This window comes from Primulina huaijiensis, chromosome 3 (genome assembly GCF_012295235.1).
Source record: "Primulina huaijiensis isolate GDHJ02 chromosome 3, ASM1229523v2, whole genome shotgun sequence".
Taxonomy (NCBI): domain Eukaryota; kingdom Viridiplantae; phylum Streptophyta; class Magnoliopsida; order Lamiales; family Gesneriaceae; genus Primulina; species Primulina huaijiensis.
This window is the reverse complement of record NC_133308.1, coordinates 19,568,477-19,588,699: the sequence shown is the minus strand read 5'-3', so window position 1 is coordinate 19,588,699 and position 20,223 is coordinate 19,568,477. Positions and strand designations below refer to the sequence as shown.

The window sequence follows — 20,223 nt, the reverse complement described above, 5'->3', positions numbered from 1 at the left end:
GGCTCAGTTCCTAAATGGGCCCATATACAGGCCCAAAAATATCGTTTGCCCAATTTCTAAATGCATAGTTGAAACAAACCTCGTCAACCATGTGCTATGTCGAGGTGAGTAGCGGAAATATGTAAACGTTTGATTAATGGTTAAAAATTTGATTTTTTCTATCAATATTTTTTTGTCAGTTTATCACATTAAGCTTGTTTAGAGTGCTTACGTGAGTAACGTGATTTGCAGGTCATTGCGTTAGTCCGGATGTTTAACCAGCGTGCACAAAAAAAAATAGTAGTTGCGAGTTTCATGTCATCAAAACACTATGACGAGATTGTCGCTCTCATATTAGATCTAAAGACCTAGTTTAATTTGCAAACATCACTTAAATCAACTTTTGATCATTGAATCTAGTATTAGATCATTAACCCTTATGCTGACATGGTTCTAAAAGATTGATGAAACTTGTTATCAAGACTCAAACTTCCAATTTTGTAAGTTTAATTGAGTTTAATACTATTAAAAGTGAATTTTTTTAATAATTTTAATTATATCAAGTCAATCAATAGATTAAAAAACACATAAACACACTATTTTTAAGAATACATGTATAAATCTTAGAATTTTTTTATCATCAAGACAACCATTAAATAATATTTTGGTATATTTATGGGTTTTTTTGTTTGATAATTTTATATTATCAAATTTTTAAAATTTAAAATTGAAATTTTATCTAAATAGCTGACTAAAACCATCTCTATAACTTGGGACTATCGCGAGGATAAATAAGATAAACTGTCTATTTATGGAATTTTTTATATCTTATTTGGAAGAGAAAGTAGAAATGAGCGAAAGATAAAATCTGTTTTGTTATATCACACTGTATCGTAAAAAAACACTTGCTTCGTTCGTCGAAATTTCTTCGAGATGATTTGAGTTTGTGCATTGTTGAAATAATTGTTCGATTCATCCAAATTCCCAAGGGGATTTAAAAAAAAAAAAAGAATTATGTGTTCAAATAATCAAATGTGAAAAAAATGTTAAAATTCATTCAAACTATATTAAATAGCCTCTCCAACTCCAGTTAGATCCTTGCTAGTCCAGCGAAACGAGGATGAGCATATTCGAACAAATAGAGTTTCTAATAAGATACAGAATCGGCCACTCTATATGTACTCACATGATATACAGATCATCACTACAAACACAAACCTATGGCTTGTGTTTCCTCCGTCGAACCAGATTTCAATCTCTCTAATTCTTAACCCTCGTTTGCTTTCTTGAACATCGTCGAGAGTAAGTTCACGAGTCAGTTTTAGTGATGGATCAGCCACATTCTTTCTTTCCTATTAATGGCACATTGCCACAAGACACAAAGCAACTAATGGCCAAATTAAGTAATCAGGTGTAAAGAATCAGGATTGCCTGATTATATGGTGAATTTAACCCGGTTCACCACAGTGACTAATTGGGAATTTTGTGAAAACCATTGATTTGCTGCAAGAACCAGTTGAGAGTCATCCAAGAAATAAATCCTAGTTGTATTGTTCTAAAATGTTCTGGACATGGATTGTTGATTCTGCTGCAAAATTCTGTACCACGAGATCATGTTTTCCAGGGAACAAGTTTCTTTGCGAGGTGTGCTTCAGAGCAACTGAGGCGCCACGCTCTGAAGTGCCATGCTACCACAGTCCTTGCAACAAATGCTGTCTTGTTCAGAACCATTTGTTTTGCCCAGTCTTTCACATCAGTTGAAGCTTGTGAGTGTACCTGAGTTTCAACAAGTGGAATCAAGAGTCAGTTTTCTAAGTTGATGGATCCGAGCGAAGGAGTGAGGGAATCGGAGTGGAGAAGCTATGGAGTTATCATTAAACAGCTTCTATGAGTTTGAGCTGGATTATGCCAACCAGAAACTCTGGAGCATAGGCCCCTCTTGTTTGCAGCAATGGAGATGAAGAACGTACAAAGAGGGAAGAAATCAACCATTGATAAGCAATAATGCTCGACATGCCTGGATTCCAAGAAGCCCAATTCTGTTATTTATGTGTTTTGGAAGCATGGTCGGTTAGAAACTTGATCCATTACATGAAACTGCAAAAAGAATCGAGGCCTCAAGCCGAGATTTCATTCCGGAAACGAGAAAATGTGAAAGAAGACGAAAATGAAGATGGCATGCCAAAAGGATTTTAAGACAGAAAGGCAAAGGGATAACTATGGGCACCCCAAATGGTGATTTTGGATCCTCCAGCCGTCGGCTTTTGTGACTGACTCATTGTGGATGGAATTCATCGGTAGCAGACATTGGTGGCAGGTTTACAAGATTTAGAATTTGGAGTTTGTTTAGGCAGTAAGAAATGGCACCACCACCTAGGCTGAGGAAGTGCAGCGCAACATGGGGGGGAAGAATATGAAATGAGATTCCCAGCAAAGGCTTGCAAGGAAATGGCAAGAAAGGCAGTTGGAGAAGGTGCATCATATCACAAAGATTTTAGTGCTTCAATTGCGGAATTGAGCACCTCAGGCACATGCAAACAAAATTTAAAATCTTGGATAAAGCAACTATATCTGAATAAAACCAACTCCAGTTGATGGATGAACCATCAAAAAATTTTTGGGAGGATTATTTATTATTTTTTGCATAAAAGTGTCTTCAGTTGTATAGAAAATAACGGAATTACAAAGCAATGATGATTTTTCTGTTCTCAATTTCATCACAGGGAGAAAGGAATGAAGGGCAACCAGGACGAGCATGAAAACAAACAGCCGGAGAGTTCGATACATTATCTACCAAATGCTAGGTGTGCATTCGGATTTTCAAAAATATCTAAAAATGCTCCCTATTCAAAATAAATAAAATTAACTTTGTCCGAGTTAAAAAACAAATTTTCGGTAAATTGCAAAATATTAATGCTACACAAAAGTCCTTCAATCAAGATTGGAATTTAAAACTTGACATCATAAGGTAACAATATAACAACCATACCTGGCGTGCCATTTTTCCATGATCGGCATTCTCACTATATCATCAGTTCACAGTTGATACACAGATTTTCCTAGCAAATATACATCACAAATATTGGTTATAATTATTTTTACCATATGAATATCATCATTTTAACAACACATTCCAGTATATGACTTTTACAGTCAATGAAATCGTAAGACTACATCATTCATCCGCAAAGGACAAGCATGTATGTTTTTCTCTATTATAGGATTCATTCATCCGCAAAGGACAAGCACATATTTTTTTCTCTATTATAGGTTATTTAGTTTAGTTGCTAGTTGGATTTATTCTAAACAATTTCTTCTATTAAATGTTATAAATGGTTAATATTTCTTTTTGTGGAAATTCAATAATTAGAGAAGATTAAAAGATAGGTGAACCTACATCCTAACAATTGTCAGATAATTATTTAATTTAAATTATTTATTTATCATAACTTTTATTTTATTATAAATTATAACTTAGTTTATTAATTTATTCACTCATCGTTTTAATTAATTACAAAATAGTTCGTTGCGTAAATTTTCACATATCAATCACTGTGTGACGATATTCGTACTTGTTACACTATATTAAAACTTGACTTATATATTTGCGGTAATATCGAAGAGGTCGAAGAGATTTAATTGTTATAAATTTTTGTTTCAGAAAAGCTCATTCAAAGTAAATAACTATTGACACTACACCTACTTTCAGCTGTAGAATGTTGTTTCAATAGGACCAACACAATAAATTAACTGAGTTGCTTGCATGCACTGTTCATGCCTTTTATGAGCATACAAGCGCACAGTGCTAAACAACCTACATACATAGACATATCCAACACGAGGAAACCTAGCATAAATGAGAAATTGAAAAAGACTTCACGAGTTTACCCTCTCGCGGACGACCGTACATAATCTTTGTTCCATTTTACTGGCAGCTTCACAAATCTGTTTCAATTTCACCTTCTCCTCAGGAAACAAATTATAGCGGCTCCATGTGACAACCTGAGCAAAAAATCTTAGAACTTTAAAATCTATACAAGTCTAACATCCTGTTAAATATCTAATATTATAGAACATCCTAGACAGTCCTACCTGAGTGAGAAAGCTCTTCAAACTTTATATCTTAACGAGTCTGATGTCCTGTTAGATATCTAATAGCATACTCTAGAATCATTTTTAAACAATCCTAGCTGTGTTCTTTAACTTAGTGAATCTACATAGTAATAGTTCATTCAGACAATCTTGCAGTTCATAACAAGAGGACAGAAACTGTCATTAAATTAGTTAGCTAAATGAGAATCTGCTATAAAGAAAAGTTCACAACTAGGTATAGGTCAGTCAGTTCAGTTTTTTGCTCGCTACCTGATTCCAATGGTTCTTGCACATCACTATCTGAATGTGACTAATTCTTCATTGATGGGATATTCAGAGTTCCACCATAGCATTCGCTCATAGATGCCTGTGTTCCAAAACATCGCAAAACACGTTATAAGTACATTTAAAGTTTAAGAACAAGAAAAGTTTATGAAGGCTCGGAGAAAATGATAGCAGGATAAAAATGGTGAAAATCTGAAATAATCCACTACTGCCATCGAATTTGCTTTTTTCTCATTTTGTCTTACATATGTGGGGAATCTTGTTGGAGAAAAAGCAAAGAGCAAATGGAACCTGCAAATGAGGGAGGATGCTGTTGTAGACTTGCCCAAAAAGTTTCGACCTCTCTGTTAACCTGCAAAACAAGGACAATGAGCAATTAGTGACTAATTCACAGAAATGCAAATGCAGATAGAAGCCACATGGACTAAATCAACATGTTCCAAATTAGTGGTACACGGAAAATTAAAGAGTGGAAGAGCGTTCATGTTTTCATAGTGGCAGGTGAAAAAATTATAACAGCTAATATGATGCAATTATATAATATCAGATAAATAAAAAGTACTACCTGGGAAAATGTGAATTCCATTGAAATTAAAACTCTTTTAACCTCAGATTAAAAAGGTATTTGACCGATACTACACAGACTGCAAAACTAAGTTGTGTCATATCATTACTCAACCAAAAGCAAAATCTTGTATAACAAAATTTTTGTTTGAAGGTCAAGTCACTAATATTCCAATATTTATATCATGGATGAAAACGACCTGACTGTGCTCAAGCCTAACCTAAAGTTCAAATTTCTACTTTGTATGAACTCATAATAAGAACTTCAAGTATTGATCAACCTAGAGCTCATATATACTCTTTATAAACTACAAAATCCACTTATTAGAACTCAGTGATCAAGCACAGCACTCATGACAACATACAATAAATCTATACATACCTTCTCAAAAGGCATAAACAAAAATGAATCTCTTCCAGATCTGTTTCAATCTTGAGATCAACATATTGCTTGAAAAGCGCATACATGCAACTAGCGGTAATATCCAGTTCAGCATCGCTCACTTCTGAGGATACGTTAATCTCAGACATTATGTGCTGCAGTAAAGAGGACAAACTACCACAGGGTCTAGATTGATACATCTTCGCAAAAAGGTTCAACATACAACTGCTGCTGGTTTTGAACTTGTCAACCCATTGTGGAGCATTTCCGATCCAAAGGTTAATATCTGACTCCAAATCCCCAAAGTCAGTCCAGTTATTGATTAAGTTACTGGAAGAACCTTTAACAGATTCCGGTCTGTGGGCAGGAAGATGCTCAAGTATGTCTTTTCTCAACTCTTCAGGAAGTTGTTGCAAAGCGGAGCAATCTACTTGACTAAGAGACGTTGGCATTAGAGTTTTAGGAGAAACTGAAGTGGATACAGAAATGGGGGTTGCTTCATCACCACACTGCTTTTCAACAGAAAACAAGATACATGATCAAACAACCTAATAAAGAACAAGGAACACAAGCATCAACATCATTACCTGAATTTTCTCGTCTTTCACCAATAGATTGAACGAAAGCTCAGGGACAATTCTTTTTCCTTTCAAGTCCTCTTCCTGAAGAAAATTATGATGGAAAGACACAAAAATTATTGCAGGAAAAATGTATCTTAATAACAGAAGTGTATAGTAACAAGTGTTCGGATCTAAAACACAACAAATTCGTATCAAATATTTATCACAATTTGTAATGAAAAAATATTTATCATAATTTTAGTTATGTCCAAAATTGGTTCCACATATTATCCTTAACTTCATTTTAATCTTATGAATGGTATATGCACTGTCATAAAACATGCAGCAAGGTAACCATATAAGCATTTCAATAATTACGCATATGTAAGAATGGTTCACATTCTGAAGTGGATCATACTTTGGATGCAAAGTATTGATGAAAAACCAAAACTAAACACAAAGGCTTTCTTCACAGTTTGGTTCATGTTGAAATGGAACACGGAACCTATGCAGGTCAGATCATCCGACAAAAAGGACCAATTATGCAGGCAATACCTCATTGCCAACATCGGTAGTATTTGATTTGACTGGATGAGCATGACAAGATTCCTTTTCATAGAATTTTATGCCTAAAAGAAAAGAAAATTTCCATAAAAAACTTACAAACACAAAACCCGCCGTTACAGAATATATAAAATCTTTACCTTTACCACTGAATGAAGCATCACATATTTTGCCTTTATTTTCTGATACGAAACCGAATAGCTTTCCACCATACATATCATTAATTTCTGAAACAACTCCAGGTGGAAGAGACTTTATAACTGTCATATCCAGGTCGTGAAGAGGAGGAAGGGTTGCAATTTCAGAGCTGGACAAGCCAGTGCCTGTTTCAACAGAGGACCGTGTTATCATATTAGAGTGTAGTTGACCCTGAACTTCATAAGATTCAGTAATCAAGAGTCCATATGATTCACAAAACCATTAAAATGTAATCAAGAAAAGATAAATATAAATTAGTGTTGTATAAAATAAGCTTTCTTAAAATGCCTTAAACCTGCATAGCTTTTCATGCTATATAGTTAAAATTTATTATGAGTATTAGCAGTTCCTAGTCCAGACATAGGTTATAAGAGTTACACGTGAATACTACAATGGTACAGCATTAGCCATTAAGCAACATGGGATAAATTATTAACGAGATGAAAAACATGGCGTCATGCACAGAAAGTCAACATTAAGAAAATCAGGCTAAATTAATGGAATTAAATAATAAAGTGAGGCATGAGGTGGAAAAAATGCTGTTTTATGCATGGTTGCACGTTTAAACCCCTCCTACAATTACTAGAGGGAAGGAAATAGGATAACTAGAAAAGTAACTAGAAGGAAAGAATAATGAATCTTCAATCAAGATATAAAACCGTAAATTTTTTTTAATCAACATATGAAAGAAAGATGAGGCTGGAAACTCTAGGAAAACATGAGGAAGCCTCGTTATTAAGTTAAGGAGGGTGGTAGATGACTCAAAAAAGACATTAAAAATTATTCCAAGTAAATTTGGGTGAAAGAACTGACCTTTTTTGGTTTTGTATTTCAGAAAATCCCCCAAAATCGAAACAAACATGCATATTCATTCTTTTTCCTCAAATTTTATTTTTCCTCCTTTCACAACTCACGACATAATCATTAATTTTAGCAAGTAGCGACTGGTCTTTTTTCCTTTTTTAGAATATAATTTTCTTATCTTGTATTCAAACCAAAATCTTTGAAACTTTAAAATAACATTATATCACAATGTGATATGCCATGATTTGAGATCTAGTAGAAAAAGAATTCCCAAATCATATGCAAGCATACAAACATATTTCCGCTGATCTTGTGAATAGTTTCGTCATGCCTAAGTTCATCTTAGATAAAGTAATCACCAAGTACTAAAAAGGGAAACCACTGATGATAAATTTAGAAATCAATTTTATAATTGGTGCTCTACTCAGGACAATAAAAAAATCATCACGAAATCTTTGGTCACCTGCATCACCACGGTCGGAAAGATCACCACTTTGGACTCTCTCCTTTTTCGAGGAGGATGCAAGCCAAGAAAGAATTGAATTTCTCTTTTGAACTTCAACACCAAGTAAAGAACCAGTTATTAAATAAAACAATTAAACAACACAGACAAAGAAAAATGGAAAACTGCAGCAATACTTGACAAACTCGTGTTCTTACAAAATTATACAGTTCCAAGAATTGATAGAGGAACATACCTTGTTTGCTCTCATCCGAACCTTCAAGTTTTGAGACCTGCAAGCCCATGCCTCGAATATCCCTAACGTCTGCATAGACATCGTCATGTTTTTTAAAAAAAGAAAGCAATTTGAATGAAGCTAAAGGAGGGGACAGGTGAAATAACTAACAAATTAGAAAACAGCATGTAAAGTCATGGTGATTATTACAAGGGAAAGAGCATCAACCCGTGGACGTTAGAATTACTAGTTTTCAATTTAGTGCCAGAACAACACGTAATGCACATAAACATTCAAACTGAAAAAAAATAAGAAAAGCAGAGATACATTTCATTTCAATGGCTACAGTTAGGCAACAAGGGGAGACTGCTTGTTTGAGAAGATTTAATAAGTTTTTTTGTTCAAGCATATACATGAAACCAACAAGCCAAAAGGACGAATTCTCGAACACTGAAGACCCATAAAGAAGCTACACAATAAGTAAACGAGGGTCCAGAAACAACAAATTATTGTGGGGCCAATAAAATAAACAAATGCAATTGACTACCTATATGGAAATACCCAAAGAGCTTAGCGGCCAACCTCTGAAGCACGCCCACATCATCAGTTGCAACCGGAATCTGTCATGAAAGCTCTTAGCTAAAATAACATGTGCAAGGGTTTCTTATGATAAATACACCAAAAGAACAAAGGTTGAAGCGTGTACAATATTACCGATATAGAATGGCTAAGATTCTCACAGTCTCCACAGCCCATATACTTCACTGGCTCCGCAGAATCAGCTCTTCTCTTCTTTATCTGAATCAACACCATTGTTTTTTTTAAATTTTAATCGACACAATATCTTAATGTATCAAGGTTGTGATTCAATGGCTAGATTTGTTTTACATCTCTTACGTCTATCCAGGTACGTGGAAGTACAATAACAACATGCACACTTCTAAAGCCTCAAAATGATTTCTTTACTGATAAAAAATAAGGAAAAACCTTGAGAGTAAAAGACCGCCCTTGCACTCCACATCCCTGCAATCGCAGTGAAACCTCCTTGCACAGATTCGTGAGAAAATGCTGAGTCTGAAACCAGGAAAAAAATTAACATCAAAAAATAAGAAAGTTTGTAAGACTCAAAAAACGATAAGAAGGTTAGTAAGACAATGGACCACTAACATCCTTCATATTCCTGAACCTCACACCCCAGTTAACTTCAGCGCCAATGGACTTGCTTTCCTGCAAAAGGGCAAACCACATATACAGGACCCAACCACAAATTCAAGACAGATCAGGAAAAATAAAAATGAAATCGAGGTAACACGATTTTAGAGAGAGAACTTACAAAATCCATCTAAATGCTGCTACCACTTTGTGGCACATATTAAATGACTGGACAGTATGCAGTCATGTAAACTATGGAAAGTATATATATGGACGGTATGCAACATCAACCAAGAGTCCAAGACATGAAAATATTTGGCGTGTTCTTTAAGGAATAGGGTAAGAAGTGGCATTAATATGACTGCTAACCCACATAGAGCAAAACATCCAGAATAAAGGTGTTAAAGGCTGAACAGTACTGACTCATAAGGAATACGACCTTCCATGCAACTGGGAAATATTATCTGCGGTTCTGTGGATGTTTCATGTAACTATCGGAACAAATATTATATTTTTTTGTCCCACACATTTGGAATGATATAAAAAATTCTGAAACCATGTATACGCACTAGCAATACCTGTTCCCTGATATTAACTACAACCGGCATATGGAAAGACGTTAAGAAGTAAGAATGTAAGTTTAGACAGATACAATTGATCAAACATCTGAAGAACACTACTCGACTCCATAAGAAGATGGAGCTTGAAATGCCACAAGAAAGTACCCTAGCCTACCAACCTGAATAACTCCAACCACTCTATTGTCTATCCCTCTACTGTAGTTCCACAGCATCTCTCCAGTTTTCATTCCAAAATCTTTTTGAAGAGACTCCTGAAAACATCAGAAAATAGAAAGTTGAAAAAACAAAAAAATGTCCAATCCCAAATGTGATAACGAGAAATCCCCAGACATTAATTTTTTATATTAATTCCAACCGCAGTAGATTCATTCAGTTGCATTACACTGTTAACGGACTTGGCTTGGACCAAGTTTCATGTGGTTTAGCCAATGGTCGGACCACAAATATTTAATAGCGACAGTTGGAGAGTAGACAGCGAACACATACTAGTAAAATATTTACAGAGAACTAAAAACCTAAAGGTATTAAATTTATGATCATTTGACCTCTTTGGTGAGGAAATTAATTAGCACGCAATTTAAAAAGCGATGGGAAAAATAAATTTATGCTGTAATTTCATGTAATGAAAAGTCACTGATACATGCCAAATCCCACATGAATGTTCCAATGAGAAGGAAGGGATACAACCACTAGTCACTAATTTATTGCAAAATTTGGTTTTATTTTGGGAGTGATTAGAGAAGAGTTTTTGGAAAATAAAATATATGTTCGGTTTCGTATTAAGGAAATGAAGTACTAATTTTTTATTCAGGAGAATGAGAAACAGAAATGAAAACAAACATTGATTACAATTTATTCTACCACCACCATGCTTTAATAATACAAGGTGACCAACTGGTAAATTTGGTAAATGTAAGGAATGCAAGAAAACAGAAGTCAATATATATATTTGAGATTCAGAAGGCATCAAACAAAGAAAGACATCCAATCCACTTAGAGTAAATGACCACCTTGGAGATTAACCTAAGCTCCCCACAAGTTTCGACTTGTATTTTCTTTAACTTTTCCTCCAAAACATGACCGATTCCAGGAAGGGCCTTGACTGGAAGTCTGTATAAATAATCATCAACCTGAAATATGAGCTGCGTTATGACAACCTTTACTAGTCTAAACTTAAGAGCACACAAATAACGAGTTCCTGTAAATAGCTCAACTTAAACAGGCCAAAACGTCAGAACACTTTTTGATGATATATCAATATTAAAAACTAGAGATGACTACATCTTAATAACATAAAATCAAACTCTCAACTGTTTGTATCACATACAGATAATATGCACACCATGGCCGTGATCTTAGAAAAAAGGAAAAAGCAGGAACATGCCATTTTATCATTCACCAACATAGAATTGTGAGCCAGATGCATTTCTTTGGGCTTATGTAAGTTTCACCATCAGATAAAAAATTTGATGCATTCCTTGACCCATCAAGTTATTTTACTGTGAAAAAGCTGAGCAGTTTTGGATTTGCTTGCTAGTTGTCACCCACTAAAGTGTCCAAATAAATTGGACTGCACTTGCCCGTTCTATTTTTTGGTTTTTAACTAACCTTCGTTTTTTCAAGATAGCAAGTCAATGGTATTCTTGTATCGACAATAAAAAAGGCACCTCGAACTGCATGCAAGGATTTCCAATTAAGTCTCGTGATAAATAAACACAAGCAAACACAAAATGATAAAAAATTTACAAAGTTCAAAAAAAGAAGCTTTATACTAATTAAACAATCGAACACTTTTTAGTGCCACCATTTGTCAAAAGAAAACAATGAAACTATAAAGAAACAAAAAAATAGCATCACTTGAAATCAGTTACTTTGGGGCATCATTCAACTGCTCTTTTTCCCAAACTTGCACACCGAGTGAAAAAAAGTTCTCACTACTGAATCCAGAAGAAATAATATGGGCAGGCATGGAGAAATGAAGCGTAATATTTACAAGTGATGTAACTTTCAGTCAGTTTCTCAACTGAAAGTGCATTACCAACACCCATTATACCATTTCTGAAACACAGTAATTCTTTACTTTAATTTTATACTTTATTCAAAAACCATATGATGAAGGAAAAATATCTTGTTTACAGACAATACCACTTGTCACGACTGACCTAAATTACTTTAGATAAAAAGGAGAAAAACTCAAAATCTTTAATGTAAAATCTCAGAAAAACCAATACATTTTTTCTTCATGGTTGACTTAGTATTTCACATGTTAAAGTGTTATTGTTAAATAATTGCTGCAAAAATTATGATTGGACTAATTTCCATTCAAGTTGAATAGACCAGGTTATAGCTATCAGCTGAAAGAATAGGACACGCCTCCAGATAAATATAAAATACAGGTAAGTGAATGAGGAAGGTTGCTAGTGAAAGTCTGCAAATACCACCAGCCAAAAGATAAAAACAGACTAGTAACCCAAGGGGACGCTTTTTGAAGCAAGTATAATAAACAGAACATTTTAGAGCTGGTATTTACCTTTTCAGGAGGAAGGTAATACTGGCCATTAGGTTTTGCGGATTTAGTGGCAAGGCGGGCCATAAGCATATTGCTTGAGATTCCCGCACTTACAGTGCAACCCGTGGTGTCAAATATCTCCTTTCTAATTCCTGAAGATAAGCATAGAGGATCCTCAACTTCTGACTCAGAAATATCTAGAAAAGCTTCATCACAACTGACAGCCTGCATTAAAAACTCATTTAAGATACGAAAGGTCTGAAAACATCCTTAAAAATGTTTTCAAGGCCCCACCTGCACTTTGTTGCAGTGCTTGTGCAAAATGTCATAAAATTGATCTGCCACCTGTAAAGGGAGACATGCAACACCAAAAAGCCATGTAATGAACGATCATAAAGATACGAGAGTTAGGTGGACATAGTAGCAATGGAAACATTAGATTTACAAAGTCCACATAAAAAACTAATAAATACCTTCTCATAAGCTCCAAAATCATATGGAACTATAAATAGCTGAGGGCATCGAACTTTGGCATCTTTAACAAACATACCGGCCTTTACACCTACAGACATGCAATGTATCAACCACCAATATAATGTATATATATACACATATATATATTTATATATATGGGAGAAGTTGAAAAGGAGCGGTTGCAGATGACAAGCAAACCATGATCTCGAGCAGGATAATTGGCAGATGAAATTTCAGCAGTACCACGGGGATTATCCGAATGGCTAACTGCAACAGGTTTGTTCTGCAATTCAGGATGGTTCCTGATGACCACTGATACAAAGAAGCAGTCCTGGATAAATATAAATTGTGCAAGTTTATTTTTCAAGCAATTGAAGGACAGGGACGATTATGAAATAATAATCATCAGTTATCGCCCAAGACCATCCAAAATAAGACATATACTACGACAATTTTCATTTAAATTAATTGGGTAAGAGTTGGTAGATAAATATGTATGCAAATTGGAAGGAAAATATCAACTTCCCTGGATCATACTTACCAAGTCCACGTGTACTATGACAGTCTTCTGAGTCTTTGCAGCAGAATCATGAATAGAATTTTTGTGTGTAAACCCACTAGAAGAGCTAGGAAAGCGGTTACGGTACCGGTTTCTCCAAGTGCCAATAAAATGCAATCTAGAACTCTGAGAGGGAAAATATAATTAGACACTTGACAATCAATATTATTTCAAGAACAAAAGCTAAAATAGAGACCCTTTAACATTTTTTTTTGATAAGAAACTTACTTATATTAATATGAAATAGTTTTTCAGTTACAAGAAGTGGACTAGTGGTCCACTAAAACCAAATATGAAACACTAAATTAGCAATACACATAAGTCCAATCCCTTAAAAGATCTAATGTTGATAAACTCTGAAAATCTTTAATAATTCCAATCCATTTGACTATCATGAATTTGATTTTGTCCCAACACTCTTCTGCACTGTCTTCCAAGTCTTGAAAGATTCTTCTATTTCTCTCTAGCCAGATGCCCCAGCATATGCCATGGATCACCACCCTCCAAAAAACTCGTCCTCTTTTTTCAACCCATTGGCCCATGTCCGTATTGAACAAATCAGTTGTTGTCTTCGGTATAACCCAAACAAATTTCAATTCATTCAAAGCCCTTGACCACAATTCATTAGCAAGCTTACAGTGAATTAGCAAATGATCTTGCGTTTCCAGCTCATTACGACACAACACACACCAACCGGGAGAAAGAGAAAATTTGAATCTTTGACGGAATAGGAGTCTTCCAAATGATGTTGTAAAATTCGAAATTTTGGACACCATTATTAGCGGAGAATAGTGAATGGAAAAACGACTTGACCGTGAACTTACCAGACGGATCCCCCTCCCACACTCTAAAATCATCAACCCCTTCTACCAACCTAACCCTTTCTAAAATACCTAACAACGAGGACAAATGAACAACCTCCTCCTCTCGAAGAGACCGACGAAAATGCAAATCCCAGGAATAATCATTAGACACATTGTCGAAAGTGAAAAAATATGATATTTGCAAGTTACGAGCCGAGGTTAAACAAAATAAAGAAGGGAACAAATCCCGGAAAGCTACATCCCCCCACCAAATATCCTCCCAAAATCTGATTTTAGTCCCTCCTCTAACCACTAATCTCAATAGTTGTTGATAAGTCGGGTAAGTGCTTGAGATAAATTTCCACGGACATTTAAACGTCACATTCAATGCCAAACCTGCATCCCAACCATTTTCTTGTAGCCCATATTTGCTCCTTATTATTCTTTTCCACAAAGGTTCGTGTTCAACGCCAAACCTCCACCACCATTTTCCCAAAAGCGCTTTGTTTCTCAAGCAAATATTTCCGATACCCAATCCTCCTTTCTCTTTCGGTCTACAAACTTGTTCCCACCTTACCATATGACAATGTGATTCACCCTCGTTTCCATCCCACAGAAAATCTCTCATTATCTTTTCCATCTTCCCCGCCACTCCTTTCGGTACCCTGAAAAAGTGACAGAAAGTATATAGGCAAAGCATTCAACACCGCTGCAATCAATATCAATCTTCCTCCTTTGGACAAAAAAAGCTTTTTTCCACGTTGCCAATTTTTTGGTAATCCTGATCAAGATTGGTTCCCAAAAAGACACTTTCAATGGATTGCCCCCTAAAGGAACTCCCAAGTATGTGATCAGCCATTTATCCCTTCGACAACCAAACCTCTGGGCTAGATCCTCTTCTTCAACTTCATCCTGACATAAACCCAATAATGCACTCTTATCCCAATTGATCCTAAGTCCTGACATATCACAAAACAATTTCAATATTCGCACCAAAAATTGTAAGTGTACCTCTTTTTGAACGAAAAACAATGTGTCGTCCGCAAACTGTGTATGCGATACTTCCACCTGATCTCGGCCCACCTCGAACCCTTTTATTAATTTGGCATCTTTTGCTTTATCAATCAAACTCCCCAAAACATCAACTACCATGTTGAACAAAAAAGGTGACAATGGGTCTCCCAGTCTAAGCCCTCTACTTGCTTTAAATTTCCCCCTCGGTCTCCCATTGATCATGACGGAAAACGAAACATTAGATACGCACCCTCTTATCCATCTTCTCCATCTCTCTCCGAATCCCTTTTTGCCTAGCACGAAGTCCAAGAAATCCCACTCCACATTGTCATATGCTTTTTCAAAGTCAATTCTCAAAACCCAACCTTTCTTCTTCTTCTTCCTCCCTTCTTCCACCAGCTCATTAGCAATCAAACAACAATCCAAAATTTGTTTTCCTTCCGTAAATGCATATTGAGATTCGGACAAAGTATGTGACAAAACTCTTTTCATCCTTGTAGCCAACACTTTAGCGATTATCTTGTATAAGCTCGTTGTGAGGCTAATGGGTCTGAAATCTTTAACCCTTAGTGAGTCATGTTTCTTTGGTATCAAACATATATACGATTTATTTGTAATTCCATTGATGATCCCCCCCTTCGTAAAATTCCTCGAAAACCTTCATTAACTCCCCCTTGACCACTTCCCAACAATCCTGATATAGTGCAAATGTATAACCATCAGGCCCCGGTGCTTTGCATCTGTCACAGTCGAAAATAGCCTTCTTAACCTCTTCCTCGAGAAATGGTTGTTCAATTTCAGCTCTCATATCGACATCGATAGGTCTCCATTCGACACCTTCAATCCCAAATCTGCTTACATCATAGAGACCCTTTAACATAATCATGTATCATTAATCTGAATAAACAAATAGTTCAAAAGTTAAAACAGAATCACCAAGGAAACAAACTGTAGCAAATAACAAGAAACAAGATAGAGAATCTCAAATAAAAAAAGGTGAAAATCATATTCCTACAGGCAGAGAAAACAATGCCTGATTACGATACTCCAATCAGCCACAGAACAAGTCCGCTATAGTACGCTAGATGAAATGCGTTAGGGATCAGAATACCAGCACCACATATTTAAATATCCTGATTGAGGGAAACCAATTATTTCCCTCAATAGACCAATAACTTTGCTCAACTAATTTTTCAAAGCAAAAGAAGCGACAGATGAGACATGAAAAGAAGTAAGTAAACCCGATGAATCACGAAAAAGTTCAATACAATCATTTCAAGAGACTTCAAAAAACACAAACAGACAGACTAAAAACCAAATATTTTAAGTTCAACGTAAAAAATGAAGCTAAAGCATGAATAACTGAAAATTACCTCATGTTTTGAAAGATCTCACCAGGTTCAAAGTTACACATGGCTTAAAAAAAAAAAAGAAACACTGAACATCCAACAAATTTATTAACAGAAGTACATTCCAGTCACATTTCAACTGCTTTAGAATTATTTAAAACAACTTTTCAATTGATACTCCCGTTCCCCAGGCTAAACACTTGTAAAACCATTTACTGGATTATTTATATTCGTAAGACAGAGAAAAATTCGGGAGAAAAAACGTTAACACCAACTGTGAGGCTTAGAGAAGAGTTCATTTTTTTCTGTCAGCATTGTTAGAAAGTCATGCTTAACTAGTTAATCTTATTATTTAGAACGTTCAGATTTCACGAACATCTCTGAAGCTTGTGCAGATTTTTCAATAGAGTGTGAAAGAAATAACAAAAGGTAATCTGAAAATAATTATTTCCAAGAATTACAAGCACGTACTTTAAAATAATTATCCACAAAATTGGGATCTGTCAGGGTTGAATGACGCTGATTAGGAGGCAAATTAGTCCTTAGGCTTGAAACTTCATCAGAAACCTCGCAAGTGCTAGACATGGGCCTAATTTCACAGTGACTTTCTATACTGCATGCTGGCTTTTTGGTTATCAAGTTATCGATGTTCCCTTTCCAAGGGTCATCAAGTTGCACACTGCTCTGGTCTCCTTGCTCTAAAGACTTGTGCTCCTCAGATAAACTAGAATCGATCTTGTTCCATGATGGTTTACCATTTTCAGTCATTTCTTGACTGTCAAGAAATGAAGATTCGATATCAGATACTCGACTGTTTTTCACAGTGAAAAAGGTAGATAACTTTGGTTGGTAATCACTCTCAGTTATGACCTGCTCCAGCTGATAAGGAATCCCTATGAGAACAATAAAACAAGGGACGTTATGGGTTCCACATTTCATAGTTAAACACCTAAAAGTTTTCTCTAAAATTAAGAGGGAAATAGATTGTTCGATTGAAAAATGCACCAAGTGAAAACTTCGGATATAGGTTCATAAAAACATTTTTCATGAAGTGTTCCCTTCATTCCATGAGGAAAGTCTAGAAACAAAATTGCCCCTATGGTTAATAAATTGCTTGAGAAGCATCCTCAATAGTGTTGCTTCATTCTTAACATTTATGAAGCATCCGCGACACGTCATGCCAATTCTTATATTTTGAGGACCAAAGGATGTGATATCACACATACCACGCTGGCATGTTACAAAAAAAGATTTACTGCAGCCACTGAAAAATTAATTACAAGATAAGTATACTACATTCAAGGGAACTTATATAATTGATTAAGCTGAAATGTGAATACTTCTAGATGTTAAATGTGCTTAGAAGTAGCTAAAAAATATCCTAACCAGTAGGAAAGTTAATAAGATTTCACCAACTCTTCTATCCTGGCAATATTTACGGTTGTTCTTCAATGTCTTGACCAACGAATTGATCCCGGGTTTCTTTTGATTACAAAGAATCAAAGATGACTCAAAATTATGTTACATCTATAATTAACAAAGAAACCCAGCTGAAGTATCCTTTCAAATAAAACTTACAACTCAAAAGTTCATTGGCAGCAACAGAATCCAACACCCATTTAGGTTTCAATACTGGAAGCCCGCCACTGAATGCCCTATATCATTGATAAATTTGTCTTCCTTAAGCATAAGAAACATCAATCTTCACTTTTGATATGCGAATTAACAAACTGCATAATGAACCTCAAGTTCTTGATTTTACTGTTGGGGAGATTACTGCAGATAATATGAGTTACATGACGCCTGGAAAAATAATTTTCAAAATGCCCTCCATACTTTAGCATGTATCCACGAAGCTCCTATGAAAAAGATAACATGTATGTTACTTCATTGTGTTTCATATACACAAGTCCAAACATTATTTTTTTTAAAAAAAAAAGCTGGACGGATAAATCACATATCCCAAATGCAACATAGACGTCATTAAGGAGGATAAAAATTTACTGAAGATCAAATTTTGAGTAGTTCGGGAATCTTTAAGGTGAAAATGAAACCGTGGAAAGGATCACACCTGACTAGAAGGGACAGTATATCCATCAACAAAAATTGAGACGCCAGAAAAGATAGACCTCCCAGAACTGAAATCACTACGAGAAGAGCTTGAAGCCGCAGCATCAAACTGCTCATGCAGTTTCTGATTCTTCACAGCCATGTAACTACACCAAGGTTGCACCAAAAATTTATCTCAAAAAAAAAAAAAACCACCCAGAAACAATATAAACATTTTCACCACATCAAACAAGTTTACAAATAATACTTTAAGCATCCTGCTCTGGAAACACTTCCCAAACATCTATGTGTTCAGCTTCTCGATTGAAATTCATAACCAAAACAAAAGTTTACCTGCCGAAATCTGAGAAAGGGGAGTTTCCGAAAGCGGAGAGTGAGGAAGAGTGAGAATTTGCGCCCCAAGCCATGCCTAGGGTCTTTTGGGCGGCCTTCTTCCTGTTCTTAGCGTTCCTGTCATTGCTGCTACGAGAAGAATTATTTGATGGGATCGAATTGAAACTCCGCTTCGATTTCGAGCCTGAATTGGAACTCATACTACCTTGTGATTTAGCGATTTATTGAAGTAATTAAATAAATCGAGATTTTTTTTCCACAGAAGGAAATTTAGATATTCATGGGCATTGCGTCCGTGGTCGTGTTGAGGAAGCTAGAGGACGACTTTTTATACCTTCAAATCGAAGGTTTTAGATTCAAATGATATCATGCCCACCCGGGCTAATAAAGTATGTTTGTCATGGCTTTATAAGCGGAATATCAGTTGAAGGCCGACCGTATGTAGAAAGTACATTTTCCGACTTAGTTGTCAAATGTTGTCCTAGTGTCTAAATTTTCGAGAAAATGGCGGATCTGCATTGACTTCCGCGACTTGAATAAAGCATGGCCAAGGACTGATATTCCCCATCCAAGATAGATCGATTAATGGATTCCAAAGCAGGCTACGAACTGTTAAGCTTTTTGGACGTTTATCAAAGATATCATCAAATTCCACAAACGACCAAAACAAAATGAGTTTTGCCCTATTGCTATGTTGTTATTACGTTCGGCCTTAAAAATGTCGAGGCTACCTATCAAAGGCTCATGGATCAAGTATTCAGAGAGCAGATTGGGAAAAATATTAAGGTATATGTGGACGAAATCTTCATCAAAACAAGGGTAGCCGAGCACTTTATAGCCGACCTAGAACAAACTTTCCAAACACTTCGCGGTTACAAGCTAAAGCTCAACCCAAGCAAATGCACACTAGAAGTTCAGACCGAAAAATTCCTGGACTACATGGTTACAAGTAGGGGAATTGAAACCAACCCTCAGAAATTTCAGGCCATACCCATTATGGGCTCCCTCGCAATCTCCAAGAAGTCCAAAGATTGACGGGGATGATAGCCACCCTAGCTTGATTCATAGCTAGGTCGACTGATAGGAGTTTCCCTTTCTTTAAGGTGCTTCGAAAGAAGAAAAATTTTGAGTGGAATGAATAGAGTGGAGAGGCATTTCAAGAATTGAAAACATATTTGAAAGAGCTGTCTGTTCTCAACAAACCAGTCCGAGGTGAAGAGCTGCTGGTCTATTTGTCCTGGTCAGAAGAGAAGGGACAACCCATTAGCCGGTCT

At 35.8% G+C, this 20,223-nt stretch overlaps 1 protein-coding gene across 5 annotated transcripts; it reads right to left on the bottom strand.

Moving 5' to 3' along the window:
• Positions 1 to 985: 985 nt before the first annotated feature.
• On the bottom strand, positions 986 to 19,342 carry LOC140973600 (DNA repair protein REV1). 5 transcript variants are annotated; one of them, XM_073436534.1, is made up of 28 exons: positions 18,950 to 19,342; positions 18,618 to 18,762; positions 18,290 to 18,405; positions 18,125 to 18,201; positions 17,018 to 17,439; positions 13,363 to 13,506; positions 13,020 to 13,152; positions 12,821 to 12,909; positions 12,642 to 12,692; positions 12,369 to 12,572; positions 10,849 to 10,968; positions 9,997 to 10,089; positions 9,273 to 9,332; positions 9,093 to 9,179; positions 8,820 to 8,903; positions 8,653 to 8,725; positions 8,127 to 8,195; positions 7,892 to 7,984; positions 6,567 to 6,749; positions 6,418 to 6,491; positions 5,890 to 5,964; positions 5,303 to 5,811; positions 4,648 to 4,708; positions 4,342 to 4,438; positions 3,868 to 3,981; positions 2,969 to 3,038; positions 1,969 to 2,076; positions 986 to 1,755 (listed from the first exon to the last, which is right to left on the bottom strand). In XM_073436534.1, exons 1-24 carry the CDS (start codon positions 19,147 to 19,149, stop codon positions 4,382 to 4,384), a joined length of 3,219 nt encoding a protein of 1,072 aa, XP_073292635.1. In that variant the 5' UTR covers positions 19,150 to 19,342; the 3' UTR covers positions 986 to 1,755; positions 1,969 to 2,076; positions 2,969 to 3,038; positions 3,868 to 3,981; positions 4,342 to 4,381. The 5 variants fall into 5 exon arrangements, with proteins under 5 accessions (XP_073292635.1, XP_073292636.1, XP_073292637.1 ...); XM_073436535.1 differs by having other exon boundaries at positions 1,997 to 2,076; XM_073436536.1 differs by having other exon boundaries at positions 1,969 to 2,018.
• Between the last annotated feature and the right edge of the window lie 881 nt (positions 19,343 to 20,223).